Source organism: Schistocerca nitens, chromosome 4 (genome assembly GCF_023898315.1).
Source record: "Schistocerca nitens isolate TAMUIC-IGC-003100 chromosome 4, iqSchNite1.1, whole genome shotgun sequence".
Classification (NCBI taxonomy): domain Eukaryota; kingdom Metazoa; phylum Arthropoda; class Insecta; order Orthoptera; family Acrididae; genus Schistocerca; species Schistocerca nitens.
This window is the reverse complement of record NC_064617.1, coordinates 498,548,391-498,569,763: the sequence shown is the minus strand read 5'-3', so window position 1 is coordinate 498,569,763 and position 21,373 is coordinate 498,548,391. Positions and strand designations below refer to the sequence as shown.

General features: G+C 45.0%; 1 protein-coding gene across 1 annotated transcript in view; it reads left to right on the top strand.

The window, feature by feature from the left end:
* The window catches only part of LOC126252385 (synaptotagmin-12-like), a 45,941-nt gene that overhangs the window by 20,309 nt on the left and 4,259 nt on the right, over positions 1–21,373 (top strand). The window contains exons 5-6 of the mRNA XM_049953276.1: positions 8,973–9,182; positions 18,702–18,836. Of these exons, the coding sequence (XP_049809233.1) occupies positions 8,973–9,182; positions 18,702–18,836 (345 nt within the window). The remainder of the gene's footprint in view (positions 1–8,972; positions 9,183–18,701; positions 18,837–21,373) is intronic.

The following is a 21,373-nucleotide window of genomic DNA, read 5'->3' as shown; positions in this document are numbered from 1 at the left end:
TTCCAATGACCATGTACTGTGTTCTTGACACCAGGTTTTACGGTCTCTCCTGTGATCAGGTGTCAGTGAAATGCACCTTGCAGGTCTCCGGGCGAATAAACCATGTCTGTTCAGACGTCTGTAGACTGTGTGTCTGGAGACAACTGTTCCAGTCGCTGCGGCAAGGTCCCGAGCAAGGCTGCCTGCAGTACTCCGTGGCCGTCTGCGGGCACTGATGGTGAGATATCGGTCTTCTTGTGGTGTTGTACACTGTGGACATCCCGTACTGCAGTCCCTAGACACGTTTCCTTTCTGCTGGAATCGTTGCCATAATCTTGAGATCACACTTTGTGGCACACGGAGGGCCCGTGCTACGACCTGCTGTGTTTGACCAGCCTCCAGTCGCCCTAGTATTCTACCCCTCATAACGTCATCAATATGTGTTCTTTGAGTCATTTTCAACACACAGACACCATCAGCACGTCTGGAAACGTCTGCACACTTACTCGCTGCATTGTACTCTGACATGCACCAACACACCTCTGCGTATGTGGACTGCTGCCAGCGCCACCGTGCGACGACCGCAGATCAAATGCACCACATGGTCATACCCCGAGGTGATTTAAACCCGCTAACCGCCAACCAGAGTGTTGTTTCACCATGTATCAGCATTATCCTTAATTATAAACATGATTGTAGTACAGAACCGTGAGTTATCGCTGAACACTGTGCGGCGCCATTGGTCAGGAGTCTATGCTTCCCGGTCTTGGCAGGACTCCAAACGCAGCCGTTTGTGTCGTAGTGTTAACGGCAGCCTACCAATGGGACGGTGATTTCCTTGTCTAGCTGCTATTGGAATCCGATTAATGGTGCCATATGACCGAGAATGTTGCACGGACTCAATGGTGTTTGTAACGGAGGTGCATTCCAGGCAGAGAGCTGTAACTGAGTTTCTTTTAGCGGTAAACCGGAGCATCGCAGATTTTCATAGGCGTTTACGGAATATCTACGGAGACCTTGCAATGAAAAAAGCACGATGAGTCGTTGCGTCAGGCGTCTGTCATATCACAATAAGCTCGCTCCAACCTGTCCGATCTCACAGCTGTGACTCCAGAAATATTGGATCGTGCGGACACTCTCGTTCGCCGATCACAATGAAACACCTCGCTGATCAACCCGACGTCTCTGCTGGTAGCGCTGGCACACTCGTCCACCAGCTGGGTTACTCGAAGCTGTGTGCTTCACCGCCTAACAATACCATAAAGAGCAACAAAGGACCATCTGCCTGCGTGTTACGAGGCTGATCGTTACAAGTATTTGTCAAACACGGCTTCATCACTTCGTCACTTGAAACATGGCTTCATCACTTCGAACCAGGAAAAAAACGGCAATCCATGCAGTGTCGCCACACCTACGCTCCTCCGAAGAGAAAGTTCAAAGCCGCAGCCTGAGCCGGAAAGTCATGGAGACGGTCTTCTGGAACTCTGAAGGGTTTACTCTGTTTGATATCCTCTCTCATGGTGCAACGATCAACTCTGAAGTGTATTGTACTACCCTCAGGTAACTGAGGAAACGACTTTAGTGTCTTCGTCCACCATAAAAATTCAAACGTACTTCTCCTTCTGCATGATAACGCAAAGGCCTTAAACAAGTCTGCGCACCCAAAAGGAGCTCACATACTTCGTAGGATTGTTCCTCATTCGCACTACAGACCAGTCTCGTACCCTCCGAGTTCCATCTGTTTGGCCCAATAAAAGATGCGCTTCGCAGGAAGCAGTACGTGGATGACGGGAGGTTACTGAATAAGCAAGACCACTAGAGAATGGTACCATGCTGGCACACAGGCCCTCCCACGAAGGTGGCGTAATGGCGTCACACTGTACAGAGATATGTGAAAAATAGATTTTTGTAGCCAAAGGAATGGGAAATCATATGGTGTATTGGAATACTGAATAAAGCCAACTACTTTCACAACAAAAATGTGTTGCATTACTTAATTGAATGCCCCTCCTAAGTCAGCATTCACGTCTCAAAGTCCAGCCCTCCTTTGCGTCGAACTTCTAGTGGAGTCCGTCAAACGCGTTGATCCAAACTTTTAAAAGAGCACTAAGGGAATTTTGAGACTATGAAGTGAATACGTTTTCTCGGAAAGAGGATTTTCTCGGTACCTCATTTTATCCGGGCCAAGACTCATAAGATCTCTGGCTTCCTGCCGCCAGATACGGATTCGTGAGCTCTTGAAACTGTGAAATACCAGTTTCATTTGACTTTGTCTGTTAATGAGACATTTCGGGAAAGTATTGCATTTGAAGTAAAAGTATTTAAAATTTGAATTTTTGTTACGTTCGTTTTCCTTATAATTACACTCCGCTATTGTTAAAATCGGAATACTGACTTTTCCAAGGATTTGGAACCCAAGGTTTTGTTCTTTTCTTTTTAATTACTCTTAGTCATAGCGATTTTTATCAAGCGCATTCAACACCTTTATTATTTCAGTTCTTTCTGTTCTCTTAATCCAATCAGTTCATTAAATCATAAATTGTGTCACAGAATTTTGAATGATTAAATACTAAATCTCAAATGCTACATTCACAGGATTTTAATTCGAAAATTTCTTTGAAATGCTATTTTTACAGATTAGTTACCATAGAATTTCTCCTTCTAGGGGCCATACGACATGTTCAGCCTAGAGGTCTGTAGACCGTAAATTCGGCACTGATGGTTAGAGCACAACTGCTTATAGGGACCAAAAATGTGCTTTACAGAAATAAACATGGCTATTACGAACAGCTATCGTGTGAAACCCGGGTCACTCTTCGATAACGAGAACAATAACGCAATAGATACCGGAGATTGGGTTTGTGTGTGTTCCTCAACTTCTAGAAGGCGTTCAACACAGGTCCACACTGTCTCTTAATAAGACAAAACGCGAACATATGAAATATTGGCGGTATTTGTAACTGAACCTGAGACAACAACAAGCCACACTGAGAGAATGGAAGATGCTTCTTGTCCCCTACTCCCAACAGTAACGCTCCGCGACCCCGCTGGAAGTCCCGCTGACACGTGTGGGCAGCTTATGCCTTTTTGAACCGCCAACACACTCTCCTGAAAGAAGCGCGGGAAGAGAAATGTAAACCTAAAATGAGTTTCAGTTGTAAGGTCTACGAAGACCCCACTGTACCAGCGCCAGGATCCGAACTACCTAGCAATATTTGACGCCATCTAAAGAGGATCCGAACACGTCACACCAGAACTATGGCTATCCTCTAACATTTGCAAAAGGGCCATAGCGCTGAATGTGACTGCGGAGCAGCAGGGCAGACCGTGAAACAAATTGTCCAACAGTGCTTCAAGAGAAGATACCCTGAAATATGGTGTGATATCCTGGAACCTATTTGATGATGTTAATTTGACTTTAAATATTGATTCTCTTTTTACAGCATCATGCTTCTGACTGGTTCGATGCAGCTCGAGTCTAATTCCTCTCACATGTTCATCTCAGAGCAGCACCCAACTCCCTTCATTATTAGCTGGATGAATTACGGTCTCCGTCTTCCCCTGCTATTTTTGCCTTTCACAACTCACACAAGTCCCGTGGAAGTATAATGTCTTACACATATCGCACCATGCTGTCCTTTCTTCTTGACAGTGTTCTCCATATCATCCTTTCCTCCTCATTTGTCATCTTATTCGTTCACTTAACATCCAACAGCCTTCTGTAACACCACAACGTTGCGATTCTCATCTCTTCCTGTTTTCCCATAGTCCACGATTCACTACCATACTCGTACACTGCTGTGCTCCAAACGCAGATTCTCAGAAATTTCCTGCTCAGATTAAGCCCGTGTTTGATAGCAACAGACTTATCTTGGCCAGTAATACCCTCTTTGCCTGTGCTAGTCCGCTTTTTATGTCCTCTTTACTCCGTTACTCATGTCTTACCTTGCTTGCAAGGTAGCAGAATTTCTTCACTTCAGCTAGCTTGCGATCCTCAATTTCGTTTTTAAGCTTATCGCTAGTCTCACTTCTGCTACTCTTCATTACTTTCGTCTTTCTTCGGTTTACTGTGAATCCACTGTGCATTCCATTCAACAGCTCCTGCAGCACTTCCTCGCTTTCAGCGAGTGTAGCAGTGTCATCAGCGACTCTTATCGTTAATATCCTTTCACACTGAATTTTAATCCCACTCCTAAACCTTTATATTATTTCTGTCATTGCTTCTAGATAAATAGTATGGGCATCCCCCTCTTATATTGTTTCCAATCTGAGCAGTCCATTCTTGGTCTTCCATTATTATTTTTCACCTTAATTCTTGTACATATCGTAAATTACACATTTTCACTTTAACTTACACTTACATTCCTGAAAATTTCGGACATCTTGCACAATTTGACATTGTTGAACGATTTTTCTTGATCGCCAGATCGTATGAAGCTTTTATTTTTCTTAAGTTCTGCTTCCATCATCAAGCACAACCTGAGAACTGCCTCTCTGGTGACTTAAGCTATCCTATAAGAGGCGATCAAAGTGTTTCCGTCAGAAAGTCACACAGTCCAGAAACGGTATGCCAATCAGGCAAAATCGCCGTTAGCACTGAGGCACCATCCCGCCGACGTACCAGATTGAAAAAACCCGTTTGGTAAAAACACCGTGTACTACTGCGTAAAGAAGTCCGTAACTGCCTACTGCACACCCTCGTAAGACAGGAATCTAAAACACCTGAAGGGTTTTCTTAGGAACCGAGGGCGCGATAATCGCTTGAGGAGAGATCAGGACTCGAGAGCGGGTGGTCCGGTGTCCTCATGGACGAGGCTGGCCTCACAGATCGTCCGCCGTCTTGTGTCGACTCGCGATCAGCACGGAACTTAGTGCAGCATTACACAGTAGTGGTTTTCGACATACATGCTGCCCCAAACACATCGTTCATTCTGTGATGGATGTCTACCGGTGCCGGCCGGAATGACCGTGCTGTTCTAGGCGCTGCAGTCTGGAACCGAGCGACCGCTACGGTCGCAGGTTCGAATCCTGTCTCTGGCATGGATGTGTGTGATGTCCTTAGGTTAGTTAGGTTTAATTAGTTCTAAGTTCTAGGCGACTGATAACCTCAGAAGTTAACTCGCATAATGCTCAGAGCCATTTGAACTATTTGTCTACCGGTGTTTGTCCTTCGGCGGCCAAGAAAAGAACGTCAGTCAAGTTGGTCCCGTTTGGACGCATTTGGTAATAACGTCGCCATTGTTCACGTTAGCACATTTACCGCATGCACGTTGGAAATGTATGAATGCCACACTAATATCTTGCCTATATGTCGGTGCTTATATGCCCGTATAGGACTCGCGCCACGCTGCGTACACATTGCAGCAACGCTCTGAAACGGAAAGTTTACGATCGCCCTTCATAATAGCAACATCGTCATCTGACAAATCCACAATATTCTTTTCCATTCTTCTGTATATTATTCTTGTCAGCGACGTGACTGTATGAGCCGTTAAGCTGAGTGTGCGGTAGTTTTCGCACTTATCTGCTCCTGTTATAGATCTTCGAATGTAAAATGCTGAGCCAGAGGTACCTCTTTTGTACAATCTCTGAAATTTACTAACTGTTTTGTAAATATGTACACTCTAAGACAAAAAATATGACACAACAGGAAGAGGGTATGTAAACTGGTCACAAATTGATATTCATACAGGATGGCAGCCGGTCAAGGAATATTTTAGGGGATTAGTCTTAAAAAATTTGTTTCAAAGTCCCAGTGGAATCTTTTAGAAGTTTTCTCACAGAGTACTTCACTCCGTGTCTACGTGACACAAGTCGCTTGTCTTTCAAAAGCGAGACAGTTCTGTCCACTTAAAGCTGCTGACAGGAGACGCCCTGAGACCTCTGCTGAAACTGTTAGCGAATTCAAGCTACTGATTTTAGCCAAAAGCGTGCGCTGGATACCGAACACGTGTGTGGACGCCGGAGCGTCCTGCGGAGCGGGACGTATTTGCTTCTCTCTCTTGTAATCCAGACCTCGAGCAGAACAGACGTCCTTTTGGAAGTCAGAGAATCTGGCTCTGCTCTTCGCGACCAGCCACCAACGTAATTTAACATGAACCGCTTCCTCTTCCGTTACCCATTTCATCTAATTGTTCGACCCTGCTAGGCTGGCCTAAACCTGCTAACTTCTGACCTTAGGCGCGCCTTTTGTACTCCGTATATTGAAATATATCCTCTTTATTGTACTTAATTCCCTGTTTTGTCATTTAACGGCAGCCCCGGATGCCCACTATCAAATCCTGACAGCTCGACCTCCTGCACACTGCCGCCAGGAGGCATATTCAACAACCTCCTCACCCCTCCCCTGCCCATTTTATACATTAACATTGGAGTCTGAAGCTTCTCTCCTCATCCCCAAACCACGTACACATTTACAATATTCATACAGATATCGACGGAAAATGCAAAATTATAAACTTTGGCGACCGATCGATGAACGTCTGACAGTGAAACACAATTTCACGGCGCAGCTGGCAAGGATAGTAAGTAGAGAGGAGACATGTTGATACAAGGGCGTAAAGTCTTTGCGAATTACATTTCACGTACTCAGGTGGACAATAACTATGTCTCGCAGACAGGCACATGAGCAATATAGGCACATTTCAGCATTTGAGAGAATGTGTAGTTGAGCTCAAAGAAGCCGGTTGAAGCAATCGGCGGATCAGTCGACATTTGAAAAGGAGCGATACCACTATTTAACGATGTTGGCAGGAATAAGCGAACCACGTCCGAACACAGCATCAAGAAGGAAGCGGTCAGCCTAGAGAGACGACAGAACGAGAGGACCGAACAATCATCAGAGAGTGCTCAGAGTCCTGGATTCATCATTATCATCGATCCGAAGTGCAACTGGTGTTTCAGTGTCTGCAAGAAACATTCATTGGCGGTTCACAGAAAGGCGGCTGAGATCGCGGCGCCCTTGCACCAACTACCATTGTCCTCTGTACGCCAGCAAGACCATTTTCAATTATGTCGGGCACATTCATACTGGAATCTCACTGACTGCTATAGAACTGTCCTCAGTGATGAGTCCCGTTTCGAACTGAGGCCCGATGACCAGATAAGACGTGTCTGGAAACGCCGCGGGCAGCAGTGGGATATTAACCTGATTGTTACCCGCCATACAGGCCGACAACCAAGAGTGAAGGTCTAAGTTGCCATTTCATTTCATAGTAAGACCCCTTTCGTTGTCATTCGCGGCACTTTCACAGAACAGCAGTACGTAAACGATATTCTATGCCCTTTATAGCTCTTCATAGTGAGCCATTCTGGGCTTACACTTCAGCAAGATAATTCCCGCCAACACAGCGTGAGAGTCTCTACCGCTTGTCTTCGTGCTTGCCACACTCTACCTAGGCCAACAATGTCACCGGAGCTCTCCCCAATTGAGAACGTTTCTACATCTACATCTACATATACACTCCGCTAGCCACCAAGCGGTGTGTGGCGGAGGGCACAAATCGCGCCGAAGTCATATTTTCCCCCCCTCTGTTCCACTCGCGGATCGCGCGAGGGAAAAACGACTGTCTGAACGCCTGAGTAAGAGCTGTTATTTCCCTTATCTTTGAATGGTGACCATTGCGGGATCTGAAAGTTGGTGGTGATAATATATGGTCTACATACTCGGCGAAGATCGGATTTCGGAATTTAGTGAGCAGCCCCTTCTGTTTGGCTCGCCGTCTATCTGAAAGTGTGTCCCACTTCAAACTTTCTATGAGATTGGTAACGCTCTGGCGATGGCTAAATGTACCAGTCACAAATCTTGCCACTCTTCTTTGGACCTTCTCAATCTCTTGAATCAGATCCAACTGATAAGGGTCCCATACAGACGAACAGTACTCTAAGACTGGACGACCTAACGTATTGTAAGCTATTTCCTTTGTTGAAGGACTGCATCGTTTCAGGACTCTACCAATAAACCGCATTCTAGAGTCCGCCTTGCCCGTTGCTTGTGTAAGCTGATCATTCCATTTGAGATCATTTCGAATAGTCACACCCACATACTTGACGGATGTTACAGCTTCCAAAGACTGGGCATTTATTTTGTACTCGTACATTAATGGGGATTTTCGCCTTGTCACACGCAGTAGGCTACATTTACTAATATTGAGAGGTAACTGCCAGTCATTACACCACACATTTATTTTCTGCAAATCCTCATTGATTAGTTCACAAATTTAATGTGATACTACTTTCATGTAGACTACAGCATCATCGGCAAACAGTCTCAGGCCACTGTCAATACCATCATCCAGATCGTTTATGTAAATCGTAAAAACCAGAGCACCTATTACGCTGCCCTGGGGCACACCTGAAGTTACGCTTGTTTCTGTTGAAGTCACCCCGTTCAGGACGACATACTGCTCCCTGTCTGTTAGAAAACTTTCTATCCAACTTCATATCTCATCGGATGGACCGTAAGCGGGCACTTTTTGTAGCAAGGGACAGTGCGGAACTGAGTCGAACGCCTTTCGAAAGTAGAGAAATATGGCATCAACCTGGGAGCCGGTGTCTAGAGCCTGTTGTATATCATGCACGAAGAGGGCCGACTGTGTCTCGCATGGCCGCTGTTTCCTAAAACCGTGCTGGTTTCTGCAGATTAGCTCCTCATGAGCAGGTTTGGAGCGTTATGGGCAGGGGTCTCCAACCAGCTCGCGTGAGTTGCGTAGAATTTGGCACGATAGGTCTAAGGAGGGCATCTGACAATTCAGTCAATCAATGCCAGACGGACGAACAGTTGTTTGCGTAAGGGTCAAAGGTGGGCCAACGCGTTATTGACTTGGTCAATTTGTGACTCTCTTTCTCTTGAATAAATCATCCAGTTTATTTTTTTTTTACCATGTTTGTTTACTTTGTAATCTGTAATTCGTTAGTTTTGCGTTTGTAGTTTGGAAGCTGTAGGTGTTAAGTTTGCCATTAGATAAATGAAACAAGCCAGACTGGGTGGGCAGGTGTACCGGCGCAGCAGCTGCCCCAGCTACAAGGAGAAGTTCGTGTTCTCGCTGGACCCGGCGGAGCTGTCGCGGCGCACGCTGTCGCTGCAGGTGTTCGCCACGGACAAGGAGGTGACGACGCTGTTGGGCGAGGCCGAGCTGCGCCTCTCCGACATCAGCATGCGGCAGCCGGTCACCACGTGGCTCACGCTCACCGACACCGGCCAGGTAACGCCCACCCCTCCTAATGAGTACCGCTCTTCCTCAGACTGGATGTTGTATCCGGAGGACGCGATGTAAGATCCACAAACATACATGACATCTCGATATTGTCTGGAAAAAAAAATCGTGGTACTGTGTTGTAACGGAACCTATTAAAGGCTTTACTTTACCGAAGTATGCGATACCCTCCAAATTCAACGAGTTTAACGAGTATTTATGATCATAGAAAAGTTATTGTGTATGTTAACAATGATTGCATAACATGTCTCCATAAACAGTCAACCCATTAAATTATACTGAATAACTGACCCACACAAAAGTTAACATCACTTGATCACTGATACAGCAAATGTCATCATGTGAAAACACTAAGTTCATCTTAAATAATTAATATGAAGTACGAAAAATAGTGGTCAACTTTCGTATTTTGGATCTCCTTAAATAAAAATCACCCAGTGAAACCTATTTGTTCACTAGGGCCGTTTTCACTCAGTATTTACGTAAACTCTCCTATTTTAGACAAAAACCAATGTAATTCTTAATAATTCATGTTATTTACTTATTTATGCAAATCAGAGAAGTCAATTGACAAACTTCTAAAAAACGGCCTTTTTGTAACAAAGAATTATTCTGTCAAGTCAACAAATCTGTCTGTCATTTTAATAACCTGTTAAATTATGTCACTCGATATAAATTAATAACTTTTCTGCACAAATTACGACAACAGATGTACATATGACTTATAAACTATATCTCTTTTTAGTAGTTCTTTGACAAGGTTATAAATACAAGCAGCAAGAAGGGTCGGGGGCGGAGTCTGAATGTCACGTTGGTAAAGTGTGTGTGTGTGTTATTGTTCGAGGTGGATAAACATTGCAAAGAACATGTAAAAGAAGTGCTACTTTGTGTTGTGTCATTGTCTTTGGTGGACAGTGGAATTAAGATGGCCACCAGAGTAATAAATATTTGAAGTTTAAATATTTGTTGGTTTCGCTCATTATTTATCATCAGAAGCACATCAAAAACACGGGACCTCATCTTTTTACCCCTAGACAACCAGATTTAGAGCCAGCATTAGCATCGAGACACAGCAGCGATCCAGCAAGCAGCAGCGATTACCACAATGCATTTTAATGGCGCCAACCTAACATCAAGTGCTAACAAGCTCCGTAAATGGGAGTGAAATAGTGCGATTATAGCAATATCTACGACTAGGCGACCATTATAGTGTGCACAGCCGAGAGCGTGAGCAACTGCGCCTCTTACGTATTTATTGTGTGATACGTCTATGTAGCCCTGATCTCGTTTTAGTGGAAGTCGATACTGCCGCATTTCTGACGAGGACATCGCGCGAGTCCTTTTTAAAAACACCTGACAAGGGCAACTTCCTACTGGGGCTTTTATGTAAGTTAGGCGTGGTTTTCCGTGTACTTGACATCTTCTACATCAGACACAGCTCAACGGTTTTTTTTTTTTTCGAATTCTGATCATGGAGGTTTCCTGCTGGGTCATTTGTATGCTCGGCATCCTGTGAGCTTAACACCAATTTAGCTGACAATCTGGAGGTGGCTTGTATAAGGCTAAACGCATCCCCAGGCGGATAAATAAAATAAAAATCCAGTTTTGCAGCCAAGACTGTTTGTTCTTTCACATTGTTAGCACTGGCTGCTGTATGACTCTGCCATGGATTGGAAAAAGTTCTATTCACAAATGTTTTTACCGAAACAATCTTGATAGCACAAATTAAAAACAGGATTGACCGACCTGAAGTGGTAAGCAGCCACCATCACAACTAAAAAACAGAAAATACAAAAAGCAAATAATTATTGCAAAATCCATATAAATTACAAAAAAGTGTGTATGTTTGTGTGTATGTTTGTGTGTATGTTCGACGTCTCATAAATCAATGGACCGATTTCAACCAAACTTGGTACACATTGTACTTACTATCTGGAAAGAAATACTGTGTGGGTAACAATCAGGAACCTCCTATTAGGATGGGGTTAATAACATGGAGAGAGAAGGGTTGAGGAAGAGATGGACAGAGAGAGGTGGGAGGAGATGGACAGAGAAAGGGGGCAGGTGAAATGGAAAGAGAAAGGGAAGAAGAGGAGATGTGACAGAGGGAGGGGGGAGGAGATGGACAGAGAGTGGGGGAGGAGGTGATGGACAAAGAGAAGATAAGGAGGAGATGGACAAAGAGAGGGGGTCGATGGTAAATGAGGGGTTGAGCAGCAGACAGAGGGGACATGAGCAGATGTCCAGACAGGGAGGAGCAGACGGACAGAGAGAGACAGGGGAAACAGCATATGGACAGAGAGAGGGGCAGGAGAAGATGGACAGAGACTTGGTGGTGGAGAAGATGGAGAGAGAAAGAGAAGGGGGGTCGAGGAGAAGGAGATTGACAGAGAGGAGGGTGAAGGGGGCGGGCAGAGAGGAAGGAGGAGATGGACTAATAGAATGGGAATAAATACATACCTGGGCAATGCCGGGTACTCACCTAATATGAAATACTGAAGTGCATACATATTGGGGGAAATATACGCAAAAATCTTGTTACGGAGTAACGTGTCACAATAATGGCCACAACATACAAACCGCCTTTCATGCTTCTGCGGAATAAACTGTATCACTAGTGGCTGCAATCGCATTTCCAGCTTACATGAGTTAGGAGCATGGGATATACACAAAATTTGAAGCATTCAGAATATATATTGGATGCCCATGTAATTTCGTAATCGCACACTCCAGCGACGGGTATGTAAATGGTTGTGTTGCACTTCTCAGTGCACAACATTCGCACTACGCAAACGAGCGCCAAACCAGACATATTGTTGAGACCAGGAACAAAGAGCTGTGATCTCCCACATTCACACAGCCGTATATAAATCAGAAAAATTATCGAAATCCCACATACAGGTGTGAGTAAATAAATTGACGCAAAACTGGGACACTTGAGGTACACATGTATACATAGGAGTCTGCAAGGATGACCAAAAGTGGGTACTTGCTCCCTCCTGAAATCTGTAGTAGATTTTTCAGTATTTTCAGAATCCTCACGTATTGCTATAAATGACTGTCTCTGATACTGTATAACGCGTGCAAGGAGGGGGGGGGGGGGTAACACAGTGGCTTTCGTATACATTATATTGCTTTTTTGCCAGGCTCTTTATGGGAAATTACATCGTTTTCTTGTCGATGTGGCGGTTTCGACGTTGTTTTGTAGTCTGGGAGGATGTGAATCTTTGTAGATCATGGCCGAAATAGAGTACCTGATCTTTTCTCTGTGTCTCCCTTGTACAGCTTATAATGAGCTACAGAAACGGGCATTTCCTACACCTAGCAGACTACAAATGTGGCTACGCTATACCTGCCTGACACCTACCTGCATTTCCCATAAGAACAAGCGCTTCGCTTTCGCATATCTTACATCTCAACAGGGAGTTTTCACACGTCAAGGCTTGCTGAGACTTCATGCAGTTTTACACGGTAGTGCTAATGTATGAGGGGCAGTCAAATAAAACCCGAACACCCGCAGCAACGGGACCATGGAATAGTTCCATTCAAAAGTAATCACTATGGGCGATAGGACATTTATCCCACTAGGAGTCGAAACGATCAAATCCTGTTTAGTGGAATGGAATCGGCCGTTGACGGATCCAAAACCACACACTCCTGCGCTTCCTCGTCCGCCTGAAACTGACGTCCACGTATGTCTTCCTTCTGGTGGCCAAAGATATGAAAATCAGAAGCTGAATGATCCGGACTGCACAGAGGATGTTGCAGTGTTTACCAACCAAGCCGCTGAAGAGTAGCCTTCGTCCGATTGTGCTTCCACACCCGAGGAACTTGTTTCCATGTAATGGCTGGAGCCCGTGTGCGAGCGGACGTGGAAAGCAGGCCACGTCTGCTACACCGCTGTCTGAAGTGTAGTCGAGTCGTAGGCGCTAGCCGTACGATGCGCGATACTACGAGCATGACAGCTGAACGAATACTTTAGACCAGTTTGCCAACAACGAAGGTCAACCCGACAACGGCGTACACTTGTAATGTGCCACTATGCCGTTCCGCTACCACAGCGATGACAGTAACGAATCGTGACAACAGTGGGACGACCTGTCGCGCGGACTGTGTATTATGGCGTGTGTTCGTTTTTGATTTGGCCGCCCCTTATAGTAAAGTATCAAGAAGAGGATCATGCTGCAGTGTAGATGTAACCACCTATACTTCATCTGCCGGCCCAAGGGTAGAAAAAAAAATTTTTGCGTTAGACGAGAGGAAAAACTGGTGAAATACTAATGTCGGAAAAGCGTTTGCACCTTCTTAAAATATATGGTTGTTAAACTACATGGGGTGAAACCCTAGGCAACACCAAGCCGAAGACTTAAGAGTTCTGCAGACTAGTTGCCTTGTCTACACAATAACGTGACGAACCAAGGAAACAAAGGCCATTATGTTTTAGTTATAAAACCTGGTTCTACCGACAATTTTATTGGTTGTTTTCGAAGGTTTCTTGCATTCTTATTCACATTAATAGTATAAAAAGATGTACTTTGGATACACTAATGAAATATGCTTACCTTTAATGTATGGCACTAACCTAAATTCAAAAATATATTGACAGAAAAATTATCGAACATCTAAGATTTGTGTACTTCCTATAAAATTTATATCTAGGAGAGCGAATCTTTCTCAAACTCAGCTAATCCCCTGTCTCAAAATGGAACTTCCGGAATCTTACCCCGTCTTGCATAAATTCCTCTGGATGCCGTGCAAATAAATCTCGCTCACTCTATAACGTTCCTAGTAGTAATGATTAAATTTGGCCCAGGCGACAATTATTTTTGTTTTCGTGAGCCGAATTTTAGTGTGCTGCTTAGTGGGTAGCGTGAACACTTTGCAAGATACTTCGGTAAAATGAAATAACGTTTAAAGTGTAATTTTATTCTCTCAGCTGGTAGTGCGACATCAAATTAGAACTTCGAGGTATTAAGTTTAAGGATATTAACAGACAGAAAATTACGAATAAACCAATAAAATCTTCTCGGTTTACAAGCTGCGACATTTCGAATAAAACACTCGAGCTTTCGAAAGTTGTCTCCACCATCGTCATCAGGTGTTAAAGCCACTGATTGGCAACGCTGGCACGGTGATCTGTGCCCGGAAGGCAAGATGGGCAGCTAGCGGCTCCGTCACGCCGCGGGCCCGAGGCCCACGAGAAAGACAGGCTGTGGCGCGTACGTCACGAAGGTAGTCCTGAACTCGCTCGCTCGCTCAGCTCAGCAGACAAAATGCGTTTCTGAACCTGTTAACTCGCAGCTGGGCGTGTAAGGACTAACGAGAATTGCATCTTCCACTGGGATCTGCTATTATGAAGTCTTACTGTTTAACAGTACTACAACAAAATTTAAGATCAATACTCGATATAAATGGTATAACGGCTTGTTTATAGCATTTAGTCTCTTCTGCTTAACAGTACTCATTACATGCTGGAAGTGGTGCCTTATGCAACTGATAATCATTTTAACATGATATTATTTTATTGTACGCCAGTACAGCCGTGACATATTGTAAGTAGGCCCAGGGACTTCCCATCATTATAGGAATAACAACAGTAAGATTCCATAATAGCGGATTCCAGTAGAAGATTCAGTTTTAGTTTGTACGGACACACCTAGTTACGAGTTAACACGTGTAGAAACGTAGTTTGTCTACTGAGTTGAGCGATCGAGCGAGCGCAGCCCTACCTTCGTGACGTACGCGCCGCGGCCTGTCTTTCTCGTAGGCCTCGCCGCTGGCCAGAATGACGTCACATGGTGCGAGTGTGAGGCCTAAGAGAAAGACAGGCCGCGGCGCGTACGTCACGAAGGTAGGGCTGCGCTCGCTCGATCGCTCAACTCAGCAGACAAACTACGTTTCTACACCTATTAACTCGTAACTACGTGTGTACATACAAACTAGAATAGCATCTGTTACTGTAATTCCGCTATTGTGGAGACTTACTGTTGTTAGTCCTACAATGATTGGAAGTCCATAGGACAACTTATAATTTGTTACGATTGTGCGGTGGGACAATAAAATTAAAATCATGCCAAAATGATTATCAGTTGCATAAGGCACCACTCCTTGTATGAAATGAGGGCTGTTAAGCAGAAGACACCAAATGCCTATAAACAAGCCGTTATACCACTTATCTCGAGTATTGATCGTAAATTAAATTTTGTTGTATTGCTGTTAATCAGTAAGACTTCATAATAGCAGATTCCAGAAGAAGATACAATTCTCGTTAGTATGTACAAGCCCAGCTACGAGTTAACAGGCTTAGAAATGCATTTTGTCTGCTGAGCTGAGCGAGCGAGCGAGTGAGTTCACGCCAACCTTCGTGACGTACGCACCGCGGCCTGTCTTTCTCGTGAACCTCGGTGCGAGTGGCCGGCACCACGTTTGAAACTGCCGCTGCTGCGTCCCTACAATATCTACATTTACATCTACGTGATTACTCTGCTATTCACAATAAAGTGCCTGGCAGAGGGTTCAGTGAACCACCTTCAAGCTGTCTCTCTACTGTTCCACTCTCGAACGGCACGCGGGAAAAACGAGCACTTAAATCTTTCTGTGCGAGCCCTGATTTCTCTTATTTTATCGTGATGATAATTTCTCCCTATCTAGGTGGGTGCCAACAGAATGTTTTCGCAATCGGAGGAGAAGACTGGTGATTGAAATTTCATGAGAAAATCCCGTCGCAACGAAAAACGCCTTTGTTCTAACGATTGCCACTCCAATTCACGTATCATGTCTGTGACACTATCTCCCATATTTCGCGGTAATATAAAACGAGCTGCCCTTCTTTGAACTTTTTTGATGTCATCCGACAATCCCACATGACGAGCATCCCACACCGCACAGCAATACTCCAGAATACGGCGCACAAGCGTAGTGTAAGCAGTCTCTTGCACCTTCTAAGTGTCCTGCCAATGAACCGCAGTCTTTGGTTTTCTCTACCCACAATATTATCTATGTGATCGTTCCAATTTAGGTTATTTGTAATTGTAATCCCTAAGTATTTAGTTGAATTTACAGCCCTCAGATTTTTGTGACTTACCGCGTAATCGAAATTTAGCTGATTTCTTTTAGTACTCATGCGAATAACTTCACACTTTTCTTTATTCAGCGTCAATTGCCACTTTTCGCACCATACAGATATCTTATCTAAATCATTTTGCAAGTCGTTTTGATCATCTGATGACTTTACAAGACGGTAAATGACAGCATCATCTGCAAACAATCTAAGACGGCTACTCAGATTGTCTACTATGTCGTTAATATAGATCAGGAACAACAGAGGGCCTATAACACTTCCTTGGGGAACGCCGGATATTACTTCTGTTTTACTCGATGACTTTCCGTCTATTACTACCAACTTTGACCTTTCTGACAGAAAATCGCGAATCCAGTCGCACAACTGAGGCGATACTCCGTAGGCACACAGTTTGGTTAGAAGAGGCTTGTGAGGAACGGTGTCGAAAGCCTTCTGGAAATCTAAAAATATGGAATCAATTTGACATCCCCTGTCGATAGCACTTATTACTTCATGAGTATAAGGAGCTAGTTGTGTTTCACAAGAACGATATTTTCTGAATCCGTGCTGACTATATGTGAATAAATCGTTTTCTTCGAGGTACTTCATAATGTACGGCTCTGAGCACTATGTGTCATCAGTCCCCTAGAACTTAGAACTACTTAAACGTAACTAACCTAAGGACATCACACACATCCATGCCCGAGGCAGGATTCGAACCTGCGACCGTAGCGGTCGCGCGCATAATGTACGAATGCAGTATCTGTTCTGAAACCCTACTGCAAATCGACGTTAGTGATACAGGCCTGTAATTCAGTGGATTACTCCTACTTCCCTTGTTGGATATTGGTGTGACTTGAGCAATTTTCCAGTCTTTAGATACGGAACGTTCTGTGAGCGAGTGGTTGTATATAATTGCTAAATATGGAGCGTCATGCCTATGTCTTTGCTTTCACTCGATGTCCAAAGCCCGCCTTCATGCCGTACAAAATGCGTATCCCTGGTCTCTGTTAAAATTGCTGCTGCTTATTCTAATTTCGGTCGCTTCTTTGATTACAGCATGCACCTGTCAATTGCCAAAATGCCTTCATCATGGAGCGTATAGAATTTAATGAATTCACTCTTGGTGTAGAGATCGAAGATAACCATTTCCTTTCATGTTTAGTGCTTAATCATGAGACTAAGTGAACTGCCAAAGACTACGGGCATCCCAGCAGACAAGAGAGACTCTCCAAAGTTTCATGCTCTCCACTGTAACGAGGTGTCTTGGACGGCTAGTTATGGGCGGTGATTCCCTACCGAAGATGGTTACAGGTACAGCAGAGAAGGCAGCTCATTTATAAAAGACACCGTTTATTGTTGTCTGCCTGTATTCATTAGACTCTGGTGCTGCTGGTGTCGATGGCTTTGTAGCCGACAGCATTGACCGGCGCCGCTTCTAAGGCTGCGCTGTGTCGGAGAAGTCTCGTGTGAGACGTTCAACATGCGAGATAGTTATCACACTTCCCTGCTAGCCGGCAATCTAGCGCGCCACCTAGCAAATTTACGGCGAATCATATTCCGTGTGAGACGGCGTTTTACCGCCGCACGGGCTCGTAGCTTGGTCGACCCGGCGAAGACGGCTGCCGCTGTGAATATCTTAGGCTGTGTCTCTGCCCCAGTGGCACCGGATGCAGAGGTCCACCATTGACATTTTGGCAGAGGCGAGGGGACCGCATCCCCAGCGTCGCAGTCCCAAGAAGGTGGCAGATGCTGAGCTGCCTGACTGGCCGGATGCTTAGGCTGCGGACTGAGATCCTAGGCCCAGCAACAGTGGAGACAGCAGCGTCACCTGCACCGGGACGACCAGCACATACTGAACGCCACATTTCTGCCCAGCCGTTCGAACACAATTGCTGGTCCAGGCAGTTTACCTGCAGCTGCTCAGTGCTGACTTTATGAAAGAGGCCACATTTGTGTGTAGTGTTGATATGCTTGGAACCGAGGCCGACGTTCGAAGTCCGGCGTCGCCACATGGTAATAGGTGAACTCATAGAAAGTTGTTGAAGAGTGGCCGGGATCCCAAGCCACTGACACACGGAAGCATGATGACACTGAGGCGGTAGCTTCTGCTGAGGTGTTAAACAGTGGATATAACACTGAATATAAGTCAAGGGTAAATGAAAATTGTGATCCTACACATAACTGCAAAAACTAGCTTGAAGTTGTATGCTAATGCATGTAAAAAATATACTCTTCTATTTTCGATAGTTATTTTGAAAATAGAGACTTCTATCTTCATTCATGTAGAAGATATGGTGTTATGAAACAATTGTTGTCATTAAGTTGCTTACTGTTGCGGGAGACAATTTCGACTGTTGGTATCTACTAACTGGGCATGAAAATATATATAACAGTGATAATACAGGTTGCAGGCATTTTTTGACCTAGTGGCTAACTGTTTTCAGCACGGCACAGAATGGGGCGAGGTGATGTTCTCGCTGAGCTACCTACCCACTGCTGAGAGACTCACTGTCGTCATAGTGAAGGCTCGAAACCTGAGGTTCTCTACCGACCCTGTACCTGGCGACCCATTTGTAAAGGTACAGTACTCACTGATACACTCTCATCTTCTTTAGTTAAGATAATTATCAGACAAATAAAGGAAGATGAATATGTTGAAAGTGTTATACTCAAGTTCAATGAAATAAAAATCCAACATATCTTTCCATTTTTAAAAATTTGTCAAGTTTGAGCAATGCTAGCCAATGTATATACACTCCTGGAAATGGAAAAAAGAACACATTGACACCGGTGTGTCAGACCCACCGTACTTGCTCCGGACACTGCGAGAGGGCTGTACAAGCAATGATCACACGCACGGCACAGCGGACATACCAGGAACCGCGGTGTTGGCCGTCGAATGGCGCTAGCTGCGCAGCATTTGTGCACCGCCGCCGTCAGTGTCAGCCAGTTTGCCGTGGCATACGGAGCTCCATCGCAGTCTTTAACACTGGTAGCATGCCGCGACAGCGTGGACGTGAACCGTATGTGCAGTTGACGGACTTTGAGCGAGGGCGTATAGTGGGCATGCGGGAGGCCGGGTGGACGTACCGCCGAATTGCTCAACACGTGGGGCGTGAGGTCTCCACAGTACATCGATGTTGTCGCCAGTGGTCGGCGGAAGGTGCACGTGCCCGTCGACCTGGGACCGGACCGCAGCGACGCACGGATGCACGCCAAGACCGTAGGATCCTACGCAGTGCCGTAGGGGACCGCACCGCCACTTCCCAGCAAATTAGGGACACTGTTGCTCCTGGGGGTATCGGCGAGGACCATTCGCAACCGTCTCCATGAAGCTGGGCTACGGTCCCGCACACCGTTAGGCCGTCTTCCGCTCACGCCCCAACATCGTGCAGCCCGCCTCCAGTGGTGTCGCGACAGGCGTGAATGGAGGGACGAATGGAGACGTGTCGTCTTCAGCGAGGAGAGTCGCTTCTGCCTTGGTGCCAATGATGGTCGTATGCGTGTTTGGCGCCGTGCAGGTGAGCGCCACAATCAGGACTGCATACGACCGAGGCACACAGGGCCAACACCCGGCATCATGGTGTGGGGAGCGATCTCCTACACTGGCCGTACACCACTGGTGATCGTCGAGGGGACACTGAATAGTGCACGGTACATCCAAACCGTCATCGAACCCATCGTTCTACCATTCCTAGACCGGCAAGGGAACTTGCTGTTCCAACAGGACAATGCACGTCCGCATGTATCCCGTGCCACCCAACGTGCTCTAGAAGGTGTAAGTCAACTACCCTGGCCAGCAAGATCTCCGTATCTGACCCCCATTGAGCATGTTTGGGACTGGATGAAGCGTCGTCTCACGCGGTCTGCACGTCCAGCACGAACGCTGGTCCAACTGAGGCGCCAGGTGGAAATGGCATGGCAAGCCGTTCCACAGGACTACATCCAGCATCTCTACGATCGTCTCCATGGGAGAATAGCAGCCTGCATTGCTGCGAAAGGTGGATATACACTGTACTAGTGCCGACATTGTGCATGCTCTGTTGCCTGTGTCTATGTGCCTGTGGTTCTGTCAGTGTGATCATGTGATGTATCGGACCCCAGGAATGTGTCAATAAAGTTTCCCCTTCCTGGGACAATGAATTCACGGTGTTCTTATTTCAATTTCCAGGAGTGTAAATCACAATACAGTTACAATGGTGCAAGAAACGTTAATGCATTTTTTTTTTCGTCATTGTCATTTCGTCTCGTGACTCTAACGTAATATTAGATAACATTATTTGAATGTTTAGAAGCAACACCGTGACGTTTCCCGTGATTATTTACCTGCAAAGTAATTTGTTAATGTAGATCATTTATTTTAAAATTTTAAATTTTTGACTGTTGGAAGCCATGTGTTATACATTATTTTCATTGTAAGTCCACCGATCCTCAAAAACACATCGTAAAAGTGGATGTAACTGCGTCATTTTGTTTTTTCCTCTACAATGTAATTATGAGAGACTGATTCAACAGGGTGGCTGATTGACGCTATTCACCTCGCATTATTTCCTGAAACGATTAAGGTATCGTAATTTTGTACCATTTAAGATATCGTAATTTAGTTGAATTGTGAAAAAATCTTCTCTGAATGGCGTATTGTCTCTTTTCATAGCTACATTACTTACAGAAATATCGATATCAACTTCGCTTTTACTAATGAAACCAGGGTAACTTCTGCTGCTAGCATCGTATTTCTAGAAGCCAAATTCAACGAGGTTTCACTCTTCAAAATCTGATTACTAGCTTCGGAAAAATTACAACATTTAGAAATCGATTTATTCTTTTGAACATGAAACAAATTGCTGCCTTGCGTGAAAGTTCATGATTTCATATACAAGTAAGGAGACATATCACACTGGATAAGAAAGAAACAGTCTTACAATGCTACGATACCACAAAAGAAAGGGACACGGAAGAAATATAGTTTCCATTCCGTCTGTGTCCCTCAAGCGTGTGCAGGATAGTTCTTTTTTTTTGTTTTGTTTTTTTTAAGTGTGTTTCACAAACCAACAGATTCTACACATGCTACTTCTTTACAGAACACTCAGAAGGAATACAGAGAGAAAAGTTGAGT